The 23,603-nt window shown below is 33.8% G+C and overlaps 1 protein-coding gene across 1 annotated transcript in view; it reads right to left on the bottom strand.

Moving 5' to 3' along the window:
- Positions 1–561: 561 nt before the first annotated feature.
- The window catches only part of LOC148955200 (putative ATP-dependent RNA helicase DDX49), a 28,378-nt gene continuing 5,336 nt past the window's right edge, over positions 562–23,603 (bottom strand). The window contains exon 2 of the mRNA XM_089108097.1: positions 562–923. Within this exon, the coding sequence (XP_088964223.1) occupies positions 577–923 (347 nt within the window). The 3' untranslated portion in view covers positions 562–576. The remainder of the gene's footprint in view (positions 924–23,603) is intronic.

Genomic DNA, 23,603 nt, shown 5'->3' on the forward strand with positions numbered 1-23,603 from the left:
ATAACAAAAGCTCAGGGTCGACACAACTCCCAAAGCCCAGATGAAGTGTTATAAGCTATGTCCTGGGCGTCAAAAGTGATCCAATGGCAAATAGCCCCCCCCCCACCAACCTTTAAGGCCATAAGGCTCCGATATTGTTTTCCCCCGGAGGCACTTCATATGGAATGGATGGTTATATAAACTGTAGAGGGAGCTCATTTGATTGGAATAGGAAGTTCTCCCGCCCTTTTTAAGAGTCGAAAGTGATCAGAGGGCAACTAGCCCCCTACGTCTTTTTCCCCTAAATGCATCCGATAAAGATTTTTAAAATAGCTCGAAGGTCAGATAACAAAAACTCCGGGGTTGACACAAACCCCTAGGGGCCCAGGGGCAGGCGTTGTAAGGTATGCCCAGGGGGCATGAATGATTCTGATGGAAGGGCTGCTCGTACAAACTTCAGAGGGAGTTCATTTGATTGGAAATTAAAATATTATAAAGAATAATTTCAGCTCGTTTTAAGTTTTAATATTGGTCATTACTTTCATTTGTTTATTTAACAGTCACAAAAAACAACTAATCTTTTTTTCATCAAGCAATTTAAACAAAAGCTACACACCTTCCAGGGGTTGCAACAACAATATGCGGATGCTTTGATAACTCAATTGATTGGGCAACCATATCCATTCCACCAACAACAACGCAATCCTTCAGTCCAATTGACTTGCCAATAATTCTAAACTGGTCAGCTATTTGATAGGCCAATTCTCGCGTAGGGGTTAGAATAAGAGCAAAAATACCGAAAGGATCTTCATTGAGCTTCTGTAATATGGGAAGAGCAAACGCAAGAGTTTTCCCACTGCCAGTCTTTGCACAGGCTATGACATCTTTGCCACTAAGAATTGTTGGAATGCAATGTTTCTGGACAGGAGTAGGATCTTGTAAGCCTAAAATCAAATATATAGTAAAGTTGGAACATAATCTCACTAGATGTAATCAGGAAGGACTAGGGTGCTGAAGCTCTTCTAGACAGACATGCTTATGCGAAATATTTTTTGGAATTTTGCTAATTGCAATAGTCGATTTTCATTTTTGATAAAATGAATGGTCAGCAATTATAAATTTGTTACTTTAAAATAACCCTTTGTAGAATTTAGGGGGATGTGCAACCAGTTATAACAATGTGGCTGTTGTAGCTCTGAAACCTCCAATCTAAAGCAGATATAGGTACTTAGCAGCAAAAAACCCTGTAAAAACTTTCACTAATAGAAGGCAGTCAGAGCAAAATAAAAATATGTGAACACGAGATATAATTCTCAGAGTGGGTGAGAAAAATAAAAATTTCTTCAAACACATAACGTTGCAGGTGCAGTAATCCAAAAATTTTGACTGATATACCAAGAAATTCTTGTCATCAATCTTCAATGTACCTTGTGAAAATTCTAATGGAGGGAGGTCAAAAGGGCTTTATCATTGTCAAAAAGTTATATCATTTCCTCCTTTCAAGCTTGATAGAAATAGTAGTTAAGGTAGAAGTATAGGCTCTTGGTAAAGCTCTAATCAATTTCTAACACTTTCAGTAAGGCTTGAGCTTTCAACCTCTCTTGTTGCATGCAGGCAATACTCAACAGATTAAGACTGCTCACACCCAAAATTCCTTGGATTTCGCAGAGCTTTCATGTGAGCAAATCTTAAATATTGCAAAAAATGCTGTTGTGCTGAGCTAATTGGACCTTGATCATCTTCGTTTCCGTTAAGTTTTTGCTCTGAATCATTTCCTAAATAATGGAAAACAGCCTTTAATGTCCCTTTTCATGTTGTCCCAGGGACCACAATGGACAGTACGATCCTAGGGGCGCCACATCAAGCCCCTAGAGGTGTTGAAAAACCAATGAATCCTACAGACCACTATGAAGTCAGAAAATAGGGGTGCCAAATCCGTCTATTGCAAGCCCTTAGCAATAAAGCTCCACTCTTGAGCCTCTTTAAAGAGACCCAAAAACATGCAAATATACGACGAAAAAAATATTATCAGTTTGTAATAAAAAAAAAATTATCAACCAATCTACAGTACAAGTACAACTAGGATGCTTAGATCCTTGTTAAGACAAAGCCTCATATTTTCAAGCCTTGCCTTACTGTCCATAGAGCACAAAGTAACCAATGAAATGGATTTTAAAAAGTTATAAGTGAATTTGCCTCTCTTTGAAGTCAAACATTTAACTTATAGGCTAGTTGAAGACATTTGAAACTTGAATTGGAAAACTAAATTATGGTTTCCATATACACAAATTTTAATCCAAGCAGCATCAAAGGAATTTATATTCCAATTCTATTATGTTTTTAACAATTTGTGTTGAAATTCATGTTTTCAGGAAAGTTTTTAAATTTTTATTGTGCCAAATTCAGATTTAAAATTTTTATAAATTATAGCCAAGGAAATTATAGCCTAGTTAACAACACAGCATTGGCACGGGATTCAGATTAATGGATGATTCTTCTGGGCTTAGTCTGTTTTGACGGACGTTTTCAGGCTGAAAAACCTCTTCCTAGCTGATTTATCTACTTTGGGTTGCCTCACTGTTGTAGCATAATATTTGTAGGCATACAATGAGATGGAGGTGATAGGCTTGAAATTGTCTGTGCTGGATTTCGACTCTTGTTGATAGAAGAGCATCGCCAAGTGCTGAAAACCATGTTGTGACCAAGATGGGCCCAGGATTGCACAAAGCCTCCCTAACGGTAAAAGCATAAGGCTTACTGCGTATTTCGCTCTTTACTAAAACCAATTATACTACAAATTTTTTCTTTTGTGCTTATTACAACATTGAAAATAAAATGAAAATGGCAGTGAAACCAGATCAAGATTTACCAATAGGCCCACTAGGCCTTACTGATTTCACTATTCCCAAAATTTTGAGGATTTCCCCGGAAATCTTGCAAAAATGGAGCAGCAAAAACGCTTGGGCCTAGAAGTGTCAAAGCTTTAAATGCAGCCCTGGGTGAAACAAAAATCTTGAGCTGGTGAGATTTCTGCAATTAATATCATTATATATCCAATATTCAGTTTCATTTTATTAGTTCTTGCCAAAACTGCTTATTTATTTTGGAATAAAAAATTATTTTGAAATAGGGAATTGTGATAAAACTTGAAACTTTGGAAATAAAAAACGAACAGAAATTATTAAAAAAAAACTTTCCGTAAAAGAAGTTTCCTAAAAAATGTAAAGGTCATGATAAACTTAAGATCAGAAGAAATAAAAACCTACAATTACTAAAACTCTAAACGACCGGAAATTACTATTAAAGAATAAATGAAACCCAAAACGAACACAAATTAAATAAACAACCATAGCAAAAAAAAACATACGACAGGTAGTAATATAAATGAGTAAATAAATCTTAAAACGAGTAAAGCTTAATATGCAAACCTATCTTAAAACAAACAAAAATATTTTGCTATTGAAGTGTAAGTGAAACCCAAAACAAACAGAAATTAAATTAACAATCACAGCAAACAAACATACAATAGGTACTAATATGAATGAATAAATAAACCTTAAAACGAATGAAACTTAAATTGAATATCCAAATCAAGCTTGAAACGAACAAAAATCTCTACAAACAAGAGTTTGCGTTTTGCCTCCTTCTTTCACTGTACAATTCTAAAACCCAGTGCATCATTGGCCCTTTACTGAAAGCGAATTATGCTACAAATATTTTCGTTTGTACTTATTATAACATTGAAAATAAACATAGAAATTACAGTAAAATTAAGTTTTGATCTAATGAGCTTTCAGCAATTAATATCATTATATGTCAAATATTCAGTTTAATTTTATGAGTTCTTTCCAAGACTGTTCAGGACAAATATAGCTTCACAAACAAGAGTTTGGATACTGTTCCCTTTCCTAACTGTGAAAGTCTAAAGCCTGCTATGTCGTTGGTGCTTCACTGAAAACGAGCTATATTACAAATACTTTCTTTTCAGGTTATTGCAGCATTGAATATGAAAATAAATTACAGTGAAATAAAATCTTGAACTGATGATTTTCTTAAAATTAATAGCATTATATATCAAACATTCAGTTTGATCTTATTTGTACTTTCCGAGACTGTTAAAGACACATAGTTTTCAGCAAAGTGCCAATGAGGCAGTAGGTTTTAGACTTTTAGAATAGCTAGAGAAGGAGGCAAAAACCAAACTCTTGTTTGTAGAGATTTGTGTTTGTTTCCAGCTGGATTTGCATATTCAATCAAGTTTCACTCGTTTTAAGATTTATTTACTCATTTATATTAGTACCTATTGTATGTTTGTTTGCTATGATTTATGATTAATGTTCGTTTTGGGTTTCATTTATACTTCAATAGCAAAATATTTCTGTCTGTTTTAAGTTTAATTTGCATATTCAACTTAAGCTTTACTCGTCTTAAGATTTATTTATTCATTTATATTACTACCTGTTGTATGTTATTCTTTTCTATGATTGTTTATTTAATTTCTGTTTGTTTTTGGTTTCATTTGTTCTTTAATAGTAACTTAACTTCTGGTCGTTTTGAGTTTGAGTAATTGTAGGTTTTTATTTCTTATGATCTTAAGTTTAATATGGCCTTAACTTTTCTTTAGAAAACTTCTCTTTCGGAAATTCTTCTCTCACTGTAATTATTTGAAAAAAAACTACGTTTTCTAAAGAGTTAAAGAGGCTGAGTCACAAGTTCGAACCTTAAAACGTACAGGAATTAGAAGGCGCAGTTGGGGGTACGTTTTAAGGTTCGAACTTGTGACTCAGGCTATGTAACTATTTATAAAATGGTGTTTTTTTTCAAACATAGGCTGCCCGTTTTGTAATTTTTTATACTTAGTTGTGAATTAATAACATTTAGCTGATCTTTTCCGTTTTCAATGTTGGGGGGCTACTGTCGCCAAAACCTTCTATTGTTAAAAATTCGAGTGTTAAGGCTTTTAATACCTAAATACTCAAATCAAATGCACAGTAAGATTTTCTTTTTTCAACTTTTCTTCGAGCATGCGGGTATACGGCATGTTATCAAAACAGTGGAGACTTACCTGTAACCTGAAGGCCGACTGTGAGGTTATTCTAGTGACACTTATTGAGCCGAAGGATTTAATAGATAGGATTTAAAAAAGAAACTGAGTTTCTTTTTTAAACTTTAAATTCCGTATATAAAAAGATTTCTCTGACAGGGAATCGAACCCGGATCTTCCGCCTGACAGTCAGGAGCATCGACCATTGTACCACAGAGACACTTGTTATATTATTTTAGTCTCTCGTATCTATTTTTGACACAAGCAAATCCCCACAAAACTTGATATTTGGTTTTTGGAAAATAGGGAAGGAAGGATTGGATTGAGCTGAAATTTTGAGGATAAGCTCCCAGGCCCCAGGAAAGCTTATCTTCTAAATTTCAGCTAGATCGGACAACGTTAAAGGGGGGCTGTGATGGGAAAATTTAACATGGGCTCTTATCGAAAAACGAGGTTTTTCGTTAATGTAAATTCGGGGGATAATTTTTTCGCTCTGAAAATATCAAAAGGCCCTAACAGGTCGAATTCCGCTTCGAATGAGTCCTCATTCACCCGGATCCGTTGCCAACTGTGGCCTGTAGGCGTGGCTGATAAAAAAAAAGCGAAATGAACTTTAAGTGGCTATATTTGTTTTTTGGAAAACAGGGAAGGAGTGATCGGATTGAGCTGAAATTTCGAGGATAAGCTCTCGGGCCCTAGGAAAGCTTAACCTCTAAATTCTAGGAAAGCCCAATCGGACAACGTTAAAGGGGGGCTGTGGTCGGAGGGTCGAAACTTCCGGCCCACTTTTACCCATAAAGATAAAGTCGGAGGGGGGTGAAATTTTGCACGTTTCTTAGTTGTAAATGGGGCTACAAAATGCGATCACCGCTGTCTCTCTGCGACCGCTAGGACCGGAAATCGCTTAACATTGTGGTGGGTCGCCTCTTTAAAGAGGCACAAGTGTGCCTCCTTGAAAGTCTAAAACCTACTGCATCATTGGCGCTTTACTGAAAGCAGATTATGCTACAAATATTTTCTTTCGTACTTAGTACAACATTGAAAATAAACATAAAAATTACAGTAAAATTAAGTTTTGAACTGATGAGCTTTCAGCAATTAATATCATTATATATCTAATATTCAGTTTAATTTTATTAGTTCTTTCCAAGACTGTTCAGGAAAAATATAGCTTCACAAACAAGAGTTTGGATACTGTTCCCTTTCCTAACTGTAAAAGTCTAAAGCCTGCTATGTCGTTGGTGCTTCACTGAAAACGGGCTATATTACAAATACTTTCTTCTCAGGTTATTGCAGCATTGAATATGAAAATAAATTACAGTGAAATAAAATCTTGAACTGATGATCTTTCTAAAATTAATAGCATTATATATCAAACATTCAGTTTGATCTTATTTGTACTTTCCGAGACTGTTAAAGACACATAGTTTTCAGCAAAGTGCCAATGAGGCAGTAGGTTTTAGACTTTTAGAATAGCTCGAGAAGGAGGCAATACCCAAACTCTTGTTTGTAGAGATTTGTGTTTGTTTCCAGCTGGATTTGCATATTCAATCAAGTTTCACTCGTTTTAAGATTTATTTACTCATTTATATTAGTACCTATTGTATGTTTGTTTGCTATGATTTATGATTAATGTTCGTTTTGGGTTTCATTTATACTTCAATAGCAAAATATTTTTGTCTGTTTCAAATTTAATTTGGATATTCAACTTAAGCTTTACTCGTCTTAAGATTTATTTATTCATTTATATTACTACCTGTTGTGTGTTTTTTTTTCTATGATTGTTTATTTAATTTCTGTTTGTTTTTGGTTTCATTTGTTCTTTAATAGTAACTTAACTTCTGGTCGTTTTGAGTTTTAGTAATTGTAGGTTTTTATTTCTTCTGATCTTAAGTTTAATATGGCCTTAACTTTTCTTTAGAAAACTTCTCTCTCAGAAAGTTTTTTTTTTCAATTAATTCAAAAACAAAGACCCTATTTACATCTGCTAAGAAAAAATAAATCTGTATTTGTTAAAGGCAGAAATGCTACTAGCCAGAGCTGCTGGACATTTTTTACCAATAGTGTTTTTTTCTGCAACAAAAATGTCTTTTAGTGTCATTTAAAGACTAAAATGTCCTTGGAGATGCTTTCAACCATTGAAATACAGAGGGTTCTGCAATGAAAAACACAGCCTGTCTATATTTTATGGATCTGATGTACTTTTCAGAGTTCACTGAAGGTATTTTAGGTATTATCATAATAGCATACTATTTGACACTGCTTTAATTTGTAATCTTTTACCTTTAGGCTACTTACTTTACTTTCAGCAAAAACCGGATGAAAAGCCATCCTGTTCAACACAAACAGACAATGGAATGACTGATGTTGTCCAATAAAATCTGTCTGTAGCAGCCTCTTCTGTATTCTTTGCCCAATCATTATCCAAATGGTACCAGTGTCAGCAGAATCCCAGTACAAGGATGTAAGTAGCTACTGAATGAATGTTTGCTAGAGATTCTTCAACTGGTTACCAGGTTTCTTTTTCCAAGTTGGAAGGAGGCCACAAGCAAGGTTATTGCAGGATATATTTGTGGTTTGCCATCATAGTAAATGTACTAGGAATTTCATTTGTTATTTTTTTCTGTTGTTACTGAGATGAGGTATTTTTGGGGCGTTACATTTGCACTTCAGCACTTGATATTCAAGACCATTCAATGACTTTTATAATATGTCTCAAACAAAGATGATAAATACTTCTAGGGAGCAAATTTCTTTGCCCTCCAAGGCCAGGTTTTATATGCAAACAAAACAATAGATTGGATGGTTGCTTCATAAATATTCATGTTAATTTTAATGCTGATTGCATGCCATTTCTAGAGGGACTTTTTCATATTTGTAAATGTGTCCTATGGGTAAAGGTGCCAATGATTCAACAGTTTTTGTAAACAACCACTTTTTCTACTCCAGAGGGCTTAATTTAAAGACTTTTGGTTTGAAAAGGATTTCAGTATGTAGAAAAAATGTCTATAAATCTAACTGTTTGATTAGAAGTTTGAAGTTTTATCAGAGAAGGGTCCAAAACTTCAATTATATTAAATTGGAGAGTTTTCACCAACAAATTCGACAGAACAAAAAAGTTACCTGTTTTCAATGTAAGTTGGAACCTAATAATAATAATAATAATAATAATAATAATTTATTTATAACCCACTTTTATACGAGACAAGCAGAGTAAATTACACTAAAAAGGAGTAAATTCAACACGTGTCAAAATACTTGGGAAATACTTGTGGGCAGATCCTAGTGGATTTGACATGCCTACTCTTTTTACTTTATTTCTTTGTTTCTCTTCAACTTTTTTAAATGTGTAAATGTATAAAACACTATTCAGATAGTGGAAACAAAAAACTGAAAAAATTGCCTCGTGTACAGGGATGAAATTGGATAATCATATGAAGTGAAATCCTGTGATCTAGGTCTCTATAACATAATGCGTGATATAATAGTGTGATATAGGTCTCTTTATAAACGCTATCTGGAATAGTCCACTGTGTCTCAGCTTTAATGGTCCAGCAAAGATTTCTTTGTTGTTCACAGTTAAAGTGTTGTCAACATTTGGCCATTTCACAGTTAATCTACCAGTTTAATCCACTTTAAAAAATTTAGTTTTGACTATCCTTTGTCTGGGAAGTCTAGAATTCTTGAAATATGTATGTTCTACTTAAGATTATTAGAAGTTTGTAACACTGAGCAGTTTAACATGTTTCATTAGTATTTTGGGTGGATAGGAATTCCGTACTAATTAGGGAGGGGTTCAGAGAGAATATTTGTGTTTTACAGCTTGGGATCAATTTGAAAGAAACATATGTAAAATTTACTAAGAGAGGGTGGGTACTTCAAATTTATTCAGTGATAAATGAATTAGGGTGTTGTGATCAAACAAGTCAAATGCTTAAAAATATGAACATAGCATGATGCCAAGCGGCAGTTCCTCAGATGATGGAAAAATCTAGCATAAAATCAGTAAAACTACAATTAAAAAAACTTTTTTAAATGTTTTTTTTTCATGTGAAATATTATTAGAAATAATAATCATCAAAATCCCTCATTGTTGAGAAAGTATTCATAAATTCGACAACTATGTTTTTGTCAGAGCCCCTTGAAATTTGACCCTTGAATTTTGACACCAATTGTTTCTCGTCTGTTTTACATGTTCAGTGAAGTTTCAACAGAGTCACCTATATTTTGACCTGGCGTGTTGCTGTCTGTCAAAAATTTTGACAAGATTACTTACACATATTCTCAAAAGAAATGAATCTCATAATAGAAGCCAATATTTAAATTTGAATTTGGCTCAAAGAACATTTTTAGTTGGTCTGGTATTCCACTACATCAGACATGAATTTCCGACACTTGGAACATAGTTTCATCAATATAACATTAGCTGCCATTTCAAATTAATTTTATCAAGAAAAGCCAATGGGGCTACATTTTAGAGAAGATCAGATGTATCTTGATGCATTGGTGCTGATCCCAATTTTTTTTGCAAAAAAATAACCAAGTAATGACAGTTCTAACATTACTTACCTAAAACATTGTCGGGAGCTCTTTTTGTGTTGAAAAAAAGAAACTGATTGAATTAAATATTCATTTCAGTCTTGAGTGTATTGGATATAGTGTCCACGTTTTGCATTGCCAAAATATAAAGACGGCTTTAAAATATAAAGATGGTGTTCTAAGTCACCGCTAAGCAGAGTTATCCTGTTTTGAAGGAAAATTTTGACAGTGGTTCCAAAATTGCGCTGTCAAACCATTGGTGCCTTTACCTAACTTTAATGTTTGTATTGCATTATACTGCAATAAATCAAAAATATTCAGGCTATCAAAGTTTGTTGTAATAATCAGTGCTGTTTCAAAATGACTACATTAACCAAAATAATACTATATATGTAGGTATAAATTTATTGCCCACCATAAATGTAAAATACAACACTGATGGAGTATAAAGAAAGAAAATGGAAGGAAACAAATAAATTCCAACAAATACAAACAAAACCAAAACAAGGAAGAACTGACAGGAAAAAAATACAAATAAGGTCAATTATATGTAAGAACAAACACATTATCAACATTAGACAGCTTCAGAGGTGCTTTCACCAATAATCTGCCTCCAATATCTCTCATTTCTTTTATGCACTGCAAACACTGGACCAGAAACTCCATACCGCGAGGATATGGAGCTGTTGTTTGTCTAGAGAGGCAGCTATAGCAAATATTGTGCATGCTTTTAGAAACACTTCCATATATCCTTAATATCTGAAGCAGTAAGAAGAGACCAAAATGGTGCAAGGGCAAGTAGATGCGGAACAGCAAATGCATTATAAACGCTACCTAAGATACAGCAGTTAAATTTAAACTTTAATGCAACTAGTAAACCCTATGCATTCCTAGCTTTTCTGGCAAAAAAAAATCTTTCAAAAGTTGATGCATGGCGCAAAGATTTGACCCAATCGGTACACCAAGATACATCAGTGTATCTTGTGCTTTAATAACATGTTCACCTAACTGAACATTTGTCAGGCAATCTGAACAGTGATTGAACATCAAGAATCCCAAAATTTTCAATTCCAAAGGCTGTTCTACTAATATCAAGTATTTCATCAGCATAGTTAGCTAGCAAAACATCAATACCATTAAATATTCATAGGGTTAGAATGTTCTGTTGTGGCACAATTACAGTATTATTAAACAGGGGCAGAGAAGTAACAGCACCCTGTCTAATACCTTTTTCTACTGGAAATGAGTTCCACTATACCAGATGAGATGGTGACCTTAACTCTGGCATTTAGCTTTTTATCCATATCACGTATCGATCTGATGACAGAATTATTAACTCCATGCTTATAAGCAGTCAATAAGATATGTGGATGTATACCCATGTCAAAAGCTCTAGATACGTCTATTCGAGCAAAATATAATACCTCATTATTTTCTTGAGCAATTAGAAGTAAATTAGCAATCAAATGGTGAGCATGGTTGCGGCCTACTCCTTTCTTGAAGCTGAACTGGTTATCTGGTGTATAACACTTATCAGATATCTCGTTAATAATTGAAAAACTTTGCACAAAACCAGTGACACCATAATTGGCCTAAAAGAAGAACACTGACACAAGGGCTTTCCCCTTTTTAATACCACGGTTATTACTCCAGTACTGAACAAATCAGGAACTATACCACAACAGAATATCATCTGAAAAAGTACGGTCAGATGCTCCATCAGGAGAGGGGACCCACATCTTAGATGCTTTGCACAGAGGCCATCGACACCATAAGGTTTTCTTTTGTAGCTTGGAAATGCACTCAGTAACTGCAGATTGAGTAACAATAAAACTGATCTCATCAATTGATTGGCTTAAGCAACCATCAAGCTCCCTTTCATTTTGATTTGACAATGATGGATCAGGCTCAAAAAATTCACTTTTAAAGTAACCATACCACTGGTCACTGGTAATTTTGAAAGTATTATAGGCTTTTGAATTATCTCTTTTAAGCAGTTTCCATGCAAAATTAGGTACCACACTCCTTCCTGACACAAAACCAGAATTTTGATTTAGCACAAGAATCAACAAGGTCAGGGTTACCTGACCAACCATGCTTCTCAGTTCCAAGACATACTCTTCATATGGGTACACTAGCATACTTGGCAGCGCATAGAGCATGATTGTGTATCAAACTATACACAATTTTGGATGATAAAATATATAATTATAAAACTTAATAATAATTCTAAGCCAACTATAATTTTAAACCCCAAAGTTACCCCCTCTCCAATAAGTTTACTACATTGGAATGCATAGGCTTACATATAGTACACAATACCATATTAACTGGTAGTTAAACAAGAAAATTGTAATTAGCAAATATTGAAAGTAATTTTACTAGACTTTACCCCAATTCCCCTTCCCCTCATGTGCAAATATATAGCCTGAATTTTACATTTCTATGTGTTTTCCATTTCTAAATTTTGCTGGTAAATATCTTGATTAACTGAGTATTCAAATATGTAAGAAACAAACTTACCTTTAAAATCAGATGATCTAAATACCTGAATCTAAATATGACATACAGTTGCAAATTCAATTTTAACCTAACCTATCCTTAATAACTTTGCCCAAATACCTATGATAACTTTGCTTAAATACCAAATACTCAATAAACTATATAATATTTTTCCTGTGCATTTACTGATTCTCAATTTTGTCACTGTTGATTCAATTTACAGGTAAACTAGTTTTAACAAGATTTTTACTAAGGTAAATACTGAGCAGTTCATATTACTGACCTACAAATAAAGTGAACATACCAATAGATGCCATTTTGTATGCTCTTTCTGAAGATAATAATTGCTTTTCTCACAAATTCAATTTAAGTCCTTTTAGGACCCTTAGGAATAATAATTTTCTTGTATATTTCTTGGATATTAAAATACATTTGTGTCTATTCTCTATGTCTTGAAAATTGTTTATAAACAAATGCCCAAAAGCCATCTAATCCAACCTAACCTAACTTAACCTAATTTATCAGTAATTGTCTATTAATGTATTATTGGGAAAAATTATTAGATGGCACTGATGGTTTTTCAGTGCCTAGATAGAATATTTGAACATGGGAAAATGCAGTTGAATCCATGTTTATTTTTCAGAAATCTGTTTAAAAAAATTATACAACAGTGAAAGAAGGGAAGATAAATGCTCTCCCCATGCAAAATGCAATAACTAGGATTATGCTGCATATTATGACCGTATTGATTTTGTTAAGTCTTGCATGAACAGGCTTATTCTTTTAAAACGTTTAGCTACTACTTAATGGGCCAGCTCACCAACTGTTCTGCTAGATTTTTACAAAAGGTTTATCCGGTCAAAGATTGAGTATGGTATTGAAGCATACAAGAGGATGTTGCAAAACAAGTTTAGCAGAATTGGAAACTCTCCAAAACATGGCAATAAAAATAGCTTTTGGTTTTCACAACCATACCCTAAGTCACAAAGTGCGGGCACTAACTGGTATGCCGTCAGTGCAAGAAAGGAGGAACATTCTGGTAATCAAGTATTACACAAAAATCCAAGCAATTGGTCAATTGCATGGGGTTTTTTCAAAAACCTTGGGGTTTGTTGGAACAAACCCCAGAGATTATGGGCAAGGGTTGTAAGCTATGCCCAGGGGATATTTAAGGTTCTTATGGAAGGGATGGGTGTTTAACTTTAGAAGAGGCTCAGTCTTTCTCCTTGAAAAATACTATGTCAATATAAAAACAAACAGAAATTAATTTAAAAAAAACATTTTCCACAAAACAAGTTTTTCAAATAAAAGTAAAGAACTCCATTAAACCAAAAATGAACAAAAATAGAATCCAATAATCTACCAAGCATACAACTACCTAAAATTAGCTTCAATAAATAAATGAGACCCAAAACAAACAGAAATTAAAATAAATAACCGAGTAAAACTAAAAACTTTTTACAAAAGGTTAATCTAATCCAGTCAAAGATTGAGTATGGTATTGAAGCATACAAGAGGATGTTGCAAAACAAGTTTAACAGAATTGGAAACTCTCCAAAACATGGCAATAAAAATAGCTTTTGGTTTTCACAACCATACCCTAAGTCATAAGGTCCGGGCACTAACTGGTATGCCGTCAGTGCAAGAAACGAGGAACATGCTGGTAATCAAGTATTACACAAAAATCCAAGCAATTGGTCAATTGCATTGGGTTTTTTTCAAAAACCTTTAGTAATAATTGTTCAATGAGTTGTTGTGAAGTGTATTTTATGGTAATTGGGGGTTGTAGTAGTAGATGCCTTTATTCTCTCTTTATAGGTGAGATAAAATCTGGCCCTAAGGTAATTTAACTTTGATAGCGTGCCCTAGGCTGTGACCGAACTACTGAAGTACTCCGACTGGGTATATTTGAAAAGCTAGAGGTAGATTGTAGAGAGGTTGTCTAAAATACAATACTTTAATTCATTTAACATATAATATAATCGGATATATTCTGTCTACTAGGACTGGCTGTCCCAAGTAGACCACAAGTCTCACAAAAAACGATAATATATAAATAGATACTTAAACACTTACAATGATAAGACAAAATTCCAAGGTATTTCTAAAAACAACAGACCAGAGGTCAGTCCGGCATAAAGTTAGTATCAGATTTCCCCTTCCGATAAAATGTATCTTTTATACATTTTTATCAACCACACCTTCCCAGGTAATCGCTAGGAAGTGGTAATTTCTCAATTTTCCGTTAAACAGAATTTAGTAGGATATGTTCCTTATGTTAATAAAAAGTGGTATTTCAAATCTTCTTTTTTGCGTCTTATATATTTTTACTAAATTAATAATTAACTAAATTGGAAAGCTTTACCACAATACTCCCAATTTAAAGAAGAATGATGCTAATTCTCAATATTTTACTTTTAAAACAACTTAATTTGGTGTACAGTTTTTTTTCTGCCATCTTTGGGCCATTATGTACATCTACGCTGAATGGGTTTCGCTAGGGTTATGTTTCTGGTCCAGTATAGGCCATGTTCTTTTTTGTCGAAGGATTTCAATTTGAAATTCATCCTTGTTTCTTTCTTTTTTTTCTGTCTCTAGGACTGAAAATTACTCTTTTATCCTTCTTCATATGCATCTTCTGTTTTAACTTGACCCGAAGCGGCTTAAACATAATATTAATGGTTTTGCTAAAATTAGATTTCAAGTTATATTAGACAAGTTTATGAATTATTTGAGTTTAAATTTAAGTCCCATTAATAATTTAATTTATCTGTGTGATGTGGTTGATATTTACGTTTATATTTCGTTTTAGAAAGGTCTTTGGTAAATTATAAATAACATTTTGATTTTTAAATTTTCATAAATATTTCCAGAATAAAGCATTTTCACACATTTCAATAATATAAGCCATTGGGCTATGTAGCACATTTTCTAGGCCTAAATTAAGTTCTGATTCTTATCTCACTTTCTGACGAACTTGTAGTAAAGCCTGTATTACTACTATAGTTTGCAAAATATCAGTTGATCGAGTATGAGATGATAGTACCAGGATTATTTGAAGTGTCTTCAAAATTTATTTCTTTCCAAAAATGTGTTAAAATATGATTGAAGCGAAACTGGATCCGAAAAGGTGCTACCAAAATTTTGATTTCCAAAAAAAAATAGCTACTGCTGTATCTAAAATAAATATCCACACTAGTATACATATAAAGCATATATTTTTACATATATAGTAGAATGAAACACTCAATTTTCGTATATATCAATGCCTTCGAAAGTTAATTACTTTTAATTACTTTCTCCACTTTTTAATTACTCCAAAAATAATAACCCGTTTAAATCGAAACATTATGTTCCTTGCTGGATTATTCTTTCAAACTTAATACTAAACAGATTATTTAACAAAAAAAAAAATTATTAATACTTTTATTAAAAGTAAAACATTTAAATATAAAATTAAATCACTATTTGAAATTTAAAATAAATTAAAAAAGCATATATATAAATAAGCATTGTGTAATAACTTACACAATTATTAAAGTCGTAAAACTAGATATGTTATTATACTCTTAGTTAAAACTTAAGCATTTTTAAAAAACAAAACACGGTACAGACTAGTATTTACAACAGTAGATATTTTCTCAATTATATTTGTTACAACTATATAACTTTTCTCATATACAACTATATACATTTTATTTTAAGACTTTAGTTCTATTTTGAACCCATTGGTGTTATTAACTGTCATTATCTTATAAGCCTGTTTGTCTATTCAGACTTTTAAGCTTTTCAATTCTTTTCGAATTTCTAGGTACTTTAGACAATTTTATAACGTTTTTGTCTGCAATCTCTCTTTTTTCAGCATTAATTTCTTTTTGGTTTAAGGCTTTTATTTACAGTTTATATCTGATAAGCTAAAAAAAAATTTGCTGTTCACCTTATACCTGTAATGCCATTATCAAATGACTTTGCCTGTACTCTGAAGGTTCGCTTACCATGACTGCCTTCTGGTAGCTCCTTATAACGTTTCCAGGTCCTATTGTCATGGCTACAGCTAAAAAGACTATTATGAATCTGCACACAAAATAATTAATTATTTAATAATTTGTGGCTACAATTTCCTCTTGGGCTATTCTTTTTTTCAGAAAAAGTGGCCCTTCTGCCGAAAATACCTGGCCTTCGTGGCACACAGTCATTCTGTTTTTGACATACAAGTGACAATGACTATTTGCACTTTAACCTCCCCACTTTTAGTGGTCTTGTCTTAGGTTTCAACTTCAAGTTCTTAAGACTATTATGTGCCTTACTTTCAATTTTCTATGTCATGATAGTCATTTTTCTGAAAACAACTTCCACATAAGAGAGCAAAATTTTTTTTCTTGACTCTTTGAGCATTTCTCCAATATTTCTATTAATCTCGGCCCACGTTAACCAATGTAACGGTGGCACCGTAGTATTAATGCTACTTATTTGTACTTATTTAGTACAATTTTCATACTAGTTCATTCGGCAAGTTCAATAAGTGCGTATAACAGAGTTTAACTGATTCCATTCAGTTTTTTTTCCTTTTAATTTTGCTGGGCTATATTTTCAACTTGAACCTTTTCCTCTCTTTTTTTCTTTTTTTTTTGTTATTTCAATGCAGCCTAAGGTTTTTTTCAAGTCTTTTCCCGCTTCAGTAAAATATGTCTTTTTTTTAAAGCCTATATTTATATATTCCATGTTCTTTTTCAATAACCTTAACAAGTTTATATGCTGATTGCCCTTTATGATCAAATTCTTTATATATTATATTTCTAAGAGGTGGGGGGGATGGTGGTTTGTGTCTAATTTTTGCAACCTTTATTTTTTTGAAAATATTTAAATTTTTTTTTCTTCCGAAAGTTTTTGGTGTTAGAAAAGTACTGTAGTTTTTCATATAATTTTTTTTGAACACTTTTAATTAAGTTTTTCCTTGCATTTGCTAGTTCCCATTTCTTTCTTAAAATGCAACTTTTACGATATACAGGTTACCCATTTTATCCCAGCTTTAATTACTATTTTATTTGCCGAAGAAAGAGAGACAATACTTCCGTTGCAAGGCTAAATAACTTTGAATTCGGTGCTCCTTATCTGTGGTTTATTGATAAGCTTGAATCAGGGAGAATTACAAGAATGAATTCTGTTCAGAGTTCATTACTGCGAGTTTTCTTTTTATGCGTAAAGCTGTATTTCATTTTCGACGAAAAAGTGGATACTGTTTAGTATGTGTTAGGGTTCAGCAGATTGCGATTTGTGTGATTGGGTTGGCGCAGGTGAATACCAATGATTTGAACTAGTATTCCCATCAGCCAGGATATTTTCTCAGATCCAAAACATCGCTAGTGTTAAAATTATTATCTTGAACTACTGTGGTTTTCTTATGACGATGGGGTTAATTTTTGGCTGACTTTTAATGGGTTTTATCGTTGGCTTTTACCTCCTGGTAAGTTTTTTTTTTTTAAGTTATAATTTATTTTTTTTATATCGCTTTTCATTTCCTTTACCTAGCACTCGTTTTGTTTTCTAAGCTTATTCTAAGTTTGGCTTAAACCTTTATAGCGCGACTTTAAAATTTCTTTTTTTCTTTTTACCATTTGTAACTAATAAAAAAAAATATTCTCTTAGACTCTAACTAATTATAATAAGATTACAGCTAGCTTGTACATGTAGTGCACACTTAATGTAAACTCTTGCTGTTTTTCCCATTATAATAATTTTAACATTCTTCAAAAAAAACTTTTTTTTTTAATTCGCTGAAAGTGTCACCTCAAAGAGTCAAAGGTTAGTAGATCAATTGCATGTACTTAACAATAAGGGGCCAGCAGTGGTTGAGCTCAACTCCAAATTTGCTAGCTTACAATGACCCCATTTCAATAGTCAAGCCTCCTTTGTTTTTGTTTTTTTTCACAACCCCCAATTTCTTTTAAATATACATATCAAAAGAATTGCGTTTTAATGCTGATTCTAAATATATAGTGTTTATTAAGTTTACCCTAACCCGTATAAAGTTAGGAATTTGAAAGTTAATTTTAGCAATATAAACTGTAACGTCCTGTGTAATTGTTTCCCGTAATATTATTTCTATTTAGCTCCTGGATACAATCTACTTGTAGACTAATTTGAATATAAGAGACTAGTGGCTTCCCTCTATTTGAAATCTACTGTCAGACCGTGTTTTATCTGATATACACTCTATATGATATTCGACTAAACTTTACTGATTTATAATCAGACTCGACTTGAGGATGATTCGTCATTGAGTAACCGTAAGAGCGGATCAGAGTTACCAATATTAGCTATCCCAAAAGGATGCATTGCCTTCTCTGTTTGTCCTAATGTGGCTTATATTCTATGTAAACAAGCATAACATTTTTCATACACTGGTGGCTTTACATCCACATTGCTTAAAATTAAAATAAGAAATTTCTTCGGACGCATTTTGTGCGGCTAATTCAGAATTTGAACTTTTTCTACCAGCATTGTTCAGATGAAGGTCTTCAGTGTAAGTAAAGAAGACCCTTTTAAGACATATCCCCATGCCTCCATTTGCTGTGATTAACGCTTTCTTTCACCGAATTTCTCGCCTTATGCAGAGTTCCCATCAGAGCTGGGTAACAACTCTTTTTTTTGCTTCCTTTGGCAACTTTTGCTAAGCTTCCACATTTGCTTTCTTACTTATAACATTACTTTTCTCATTTTTTTCCATCCCTTTCCACAAGTACTTTAATTATATATATTTATATATCTTTTCCTTCCCTTTGCTTGTGAAACTACATAACTAACCTAGTATTTGTTAGCTTTAACAAAGGTAATTTTCTTGCTTATTACGTCGTAATATGCCATATTTTCGAAGCATCTCTACTCCTAAAACACTCGGATATGGCAGCTTCTAACCTATAATTGTTCGGACCACAATTTATGTGCTTCCTTTGCTAAATTGTAGCAGTGTTATCCTTGAACAATAAGCCATAGCCTGTACCTGTAGTAAGGCTGAATTAGGACCCTATTTGCTACTATTATATCTAAAATTCTTCTATTTCTACCAGCGTCTCATTAGTCCAGCTAAATATTTTTTTTTTATTTACGTTTTAGTTTTTTATATTGTACTTTCAATTTGACGTAAAAATGCTTTATTATTTAGGTATATACGGCACTACTACACTGCTGTTATTACTAATACTAATAAAATTTCTAACAATACACTTACTTCTAGTTTAAAAATACTGAATACTATTTTTTTCATTTTACAATTCTTGATTGAGTCTTTTCTCCATTTTTACTATTGTACCCAACTCTTTGGGGGGATACAAATCTATTTCTAATAGCCAAAGTTCGAGCAAAGCTGCTCGAAATTTTGCTAATTCGAGCGCCGTTAAAAGCGAAGTACATTTACTTTTCCCTTCTAATACGGTCATTTCGATTTTTTTTTTTTTTTTGCAACCTTATTTAGTCATCTCGGCCCAGTCTTTCCAGCGACCACCAGTTGTTGTGAAGTGTTTATTTATGGTATTTGGGGTGATGTAATCGTAGATGCCTTTATTCTCCCTTTATAGGGAAGATAAACTCTGGCCCTAAGGTAGTTAAACTTTGGTAGCGTGCCTTAGGCTATGACCGAACTAATGAGGCGTACCGACTGGGTATATTCGAGAGGCTAAAGGTAGATCATAGAGAGGTTGTATAAACTACAATACTTTTATTCATTTAACATATAATATAATCGGATATATTCTGTCTACTGGGACTGGCTGTCCCAAGTAGACCACAAGGCTCAAAAACAACAATAATATATAAATAGATACTTAGACACTTACAATGATAAGACAAAATTACAAGGTATTTCTAAAAACAACAGACCAGAGGTCAGTCCGGCATAAAGTTTGTATAAGATTCCCCCTTCCGATAAAATGTATCTTTTATACATTTTTATCAACCACACCTTCCCACGTAATCGCTAGGAAGTGGTAATTTCTCAATTTCCCGTTAAACAGAACTTAGCAGGATATGTTCCTTATGTTAATAAAAAGTGGTATTTCAAATCTTCTTTTTTTCGTCTTATATATTTTTACTAAATTAATAATTAACTAAATTAGAAAGCTTTACCACAGAATGATAGCTGGTATATCTGCTCTTGGATTCTTTTCACTGAACTACTTTCCAACAGGAATAAGGATGCAGTGAGTTGCATTTCACATCTTCAGCCTCCAAAATGGAAGTTTAATCCTAATCATGTATGCACTGAGCTTATAATGGATAAGAAGTCAAGTTTTCTCCCCACTCAGATTATGGTAGTTTTCAGACAGTCTTAAATGATTATCCTGATTTCCTACAAATCTACACAGATGGTTTTGCAAAAGGGTCCAAAGCTGCTTCAGCTGCAACAATCCCAAACTACTCTTTGAATATTTGTACAAGGCTGCCAAATGGAGCATCCATCCTGACTGCTGAGATTAAACCTATAATCGAGGCACTTAAGGTAGTTATAGCAAAACCTCCACTATCAAAAAAGTGCGTTGTCTTTTCAGACTCAAAGTCAGCTTTACAATTGATTTCTAAACTGCACAAATCGGCACCGGACTCAGATCTGCATTACCTTGGGAACCTTCTCTTTGACCTTAAACAGAGAAATATTATCATCCAGTTTCAGCACGTTCCAAGTCATCAGGGTATATACTATAATGATATTGCTGATTTGTTGGCAAATTTTTCAGTGGATACACCCATTTCTATCAACGCCAGGTCTTTCACTCTATGTGACATAACCCGACATAGAATACCTCAAAAACGGTTCTTACCTCCTATTCTGATCTTCCCATTTTAGAAAACTAATGTTCTTTATTTCAGAATAAAGAGTAACTTTCTGATTTTAAGAAAGGAAGAATATGAATGGAATAAAAGGGATGACCCATACTGAAGATTTTGTTTAAAAGTGCCTGAGACTTTACAACGTATAATTATTTAATGCTACAGCACAGCTAACCAGGCAGCAAATATCAAACGTACATTTGAAAGACTGAAGACGAATACAGATATTGATGAGCTATTTAAAGCCAATTATAATGCATCAGATGAAAGATACTTGTACAAAAGCATAATTGATTTTCTTGTGGATACTAATATTGTTTGAAGAAAGCAGAGTGAGTGCAGAAGAGAGTTAGTGGCAAGAGCCGAATAGGTACTAGCTGGCCTCCAGGCCTTAAATTGCTGGGATTGTGGCAGCTCGAGAACTTGTACTTCCCACAAGCCATCCAATTCCATTGTTTCTTATTTTACTTTTTTTTCTGTTATATGAATTTCTTTTGTTATATGAAAACCAAGAGTGTTATATTCCTTAAGAATTGGAGGAAGAAAGAAAAAAAAAGAAAAAGAAAAAATATATTGATTGTGATGTCAAAAAAAAAAACTGTTTTGTTTATCTGTTGGTTGTGTTAATTATCGTTGTATTAATTGGGTATTTAGATGAAACCTCCTAGAGGCCAAAAGGAGTCTAATATAGATTCCAGGTGCTGTTTTTTGAAAGAAGAAGAAGAATTGTGAAGTAAGAATCATTTCTTATCATGTTTCCTTATGTATGAATCGTAAGCTTGTCCCTGCTTAAATACTGTTGTTTCACCTATATCATAGGCAGCACAATAGCCCTGCCTAAGTAAAGAACAAAGGTGGTACAATGTATTGTTTTGTTTTTTTATCTTAGGCCAAAGCACTTTATATTGAAGGAGTTGTCATAGAAACTTCAAAAATGCTCATTTGATTGGAAATTGGAATGTCTTGTGCCCTTTTTAACAGTCAAAAGTGATTGGAAGGCAACTAACACCCCTTCCATGCCCACCATTTCACCAAACACATCAAATCAAACTTTTGAGATAGTCATTTTGTTCAAAGTGGTTGAAAGATCTAGAAATTATGTCTTTGAGGAGGACACTCCCCCTACAGTCCTCAGGGCAAGGGTTGAAATTTATTCCCTGGGGGCATATAAGGTTTTTATTGAAAGCATTGATGTAGAAACTTCAAAAAGGGATCTTTCAATTAGAAATTCAAAGCGCTAGTGCCCTTTTTAATCGTCAAAAGTTATTGGAGGGCAACTAACCCCCCTCTTATGCCCACCAATTCCCAAAACACATCCAATCAAACTTTTGAGATAGCCATTTTGTTCAACATAATTGAAGTCCTGGAAATTATGTCATTGAGGATGACAAACCCCCCAGAGCCCCCAGGGCAAAGGTTTTAAGTTATGCCCTGGGGGCATATAAGGTTTTTATAGAGAGCATTGTTGTAGAAACTTCAAAAAGGCTCATTCAATAGGGAATTGAGAGGGATAGTGCCCTTATTAATAATCAAAAGCAATTGGAGGGCAAATGCCCCCCCACACCCATTATTTCCCCAAACACTTCTGATTAACATTTTGATACAGCCATTTTGTTGAATGAAGTTGAAGGGTCCAGAAATTATGTTTTTGAGTATGACAACTCCTCCCCTACAGCCCCAGGGTCATATAAGGTTTTTATAGAATACATTTGTCATAGAAACTTCAAAAAGGGCTCATTCAATTGGGAATTGAGATGGCTAGTGCCCTTATTAATAGTCAAAAGCAATCGGAGGGTAAGTACCCCCCCTCCTATGCCCATCATTTCCCCAAACGTTTTGATATGGCCATTTTGTTCAACATAATTGAAAGGTCTGGAAATTATGTCTTTGAGGATGACGACCCTCCCCCCAATAGGCATCAGGACAAGGGTCCTAAGTTATACCCTTGGGGCATATAAGGTTTTTACAGAAAGTTTTGTTCTAGAAGCTTCAAAAAGGACTCATTTGTTGGAAATTGAGAGGACTAGTGCCTTTTTAGTCAAAAGTGATCAGAGAGCAAATGCCGCCCCCCCCCCCCTGCCCATCATTTCCTCAAACACTTACAATCAAAATTTTGAGATAGCTATTTTGTTCAGCGTATAAGAAGGTCTGAAAATTATATTTTGAGGATAAAAAATCCCCCAGCCCTCGGGGCAAGGGTTGTAACTTATGCCCTGGGGGCATACAAGGTTTTTATAGAAAGTTTTCTTGTGGAAACTTCAAAAAGGGCTTATTTAATTGGGAATTGAGAGGGCTAGTGCCCTTATTAATAGTCAAAAGTGATGGGAGGGCAAATGCCCCCCCCCCCATGTCCATCATTTCCTCAAACACTTCTGATCAACATTTTGATATAGCCATTTTGTTGAACTTAGTCAAAGGGTCCATAAATTACGTTTTTGAGCATGACAACCCCTCCCCCACAGCCCTCAGGGCTAAGGTTATAAGTTATGCCCTGGGGGCATATAAGGTAATATGTTGTCATCAAAACTTCAATAAGAGCTCATTCAATTGAGATGGCTAGTGCCCTTATTAATAGTCAAAAGCAATTGGAGGGAAAATGCTCCCCCATGCCCATCATTTCCCCAAACATTTCCAATCAACATTTTGATATGGCCATTTTGAAAAAAAAAATTCTCCCATTAAAAAATCTCCCCAGACCTCAGGGCAAGGGTTGTAA

Source organism: Artemia sp. Qi Xiang Cuo, chromosome 2 (assembly GCF_049724085.1).
Source record: "Artemia sp. Qi Xiang Cuo chromosome 2, ASM4972408v1, whole genome shotgun sequence".
Lineage (NCBI taxonomy): Eukaryota > Metazoa > Arthropoda > Branchiopoda > Anostraca > Artemiidae > Artemia > Artemia sp. Qi Xiang Cuo.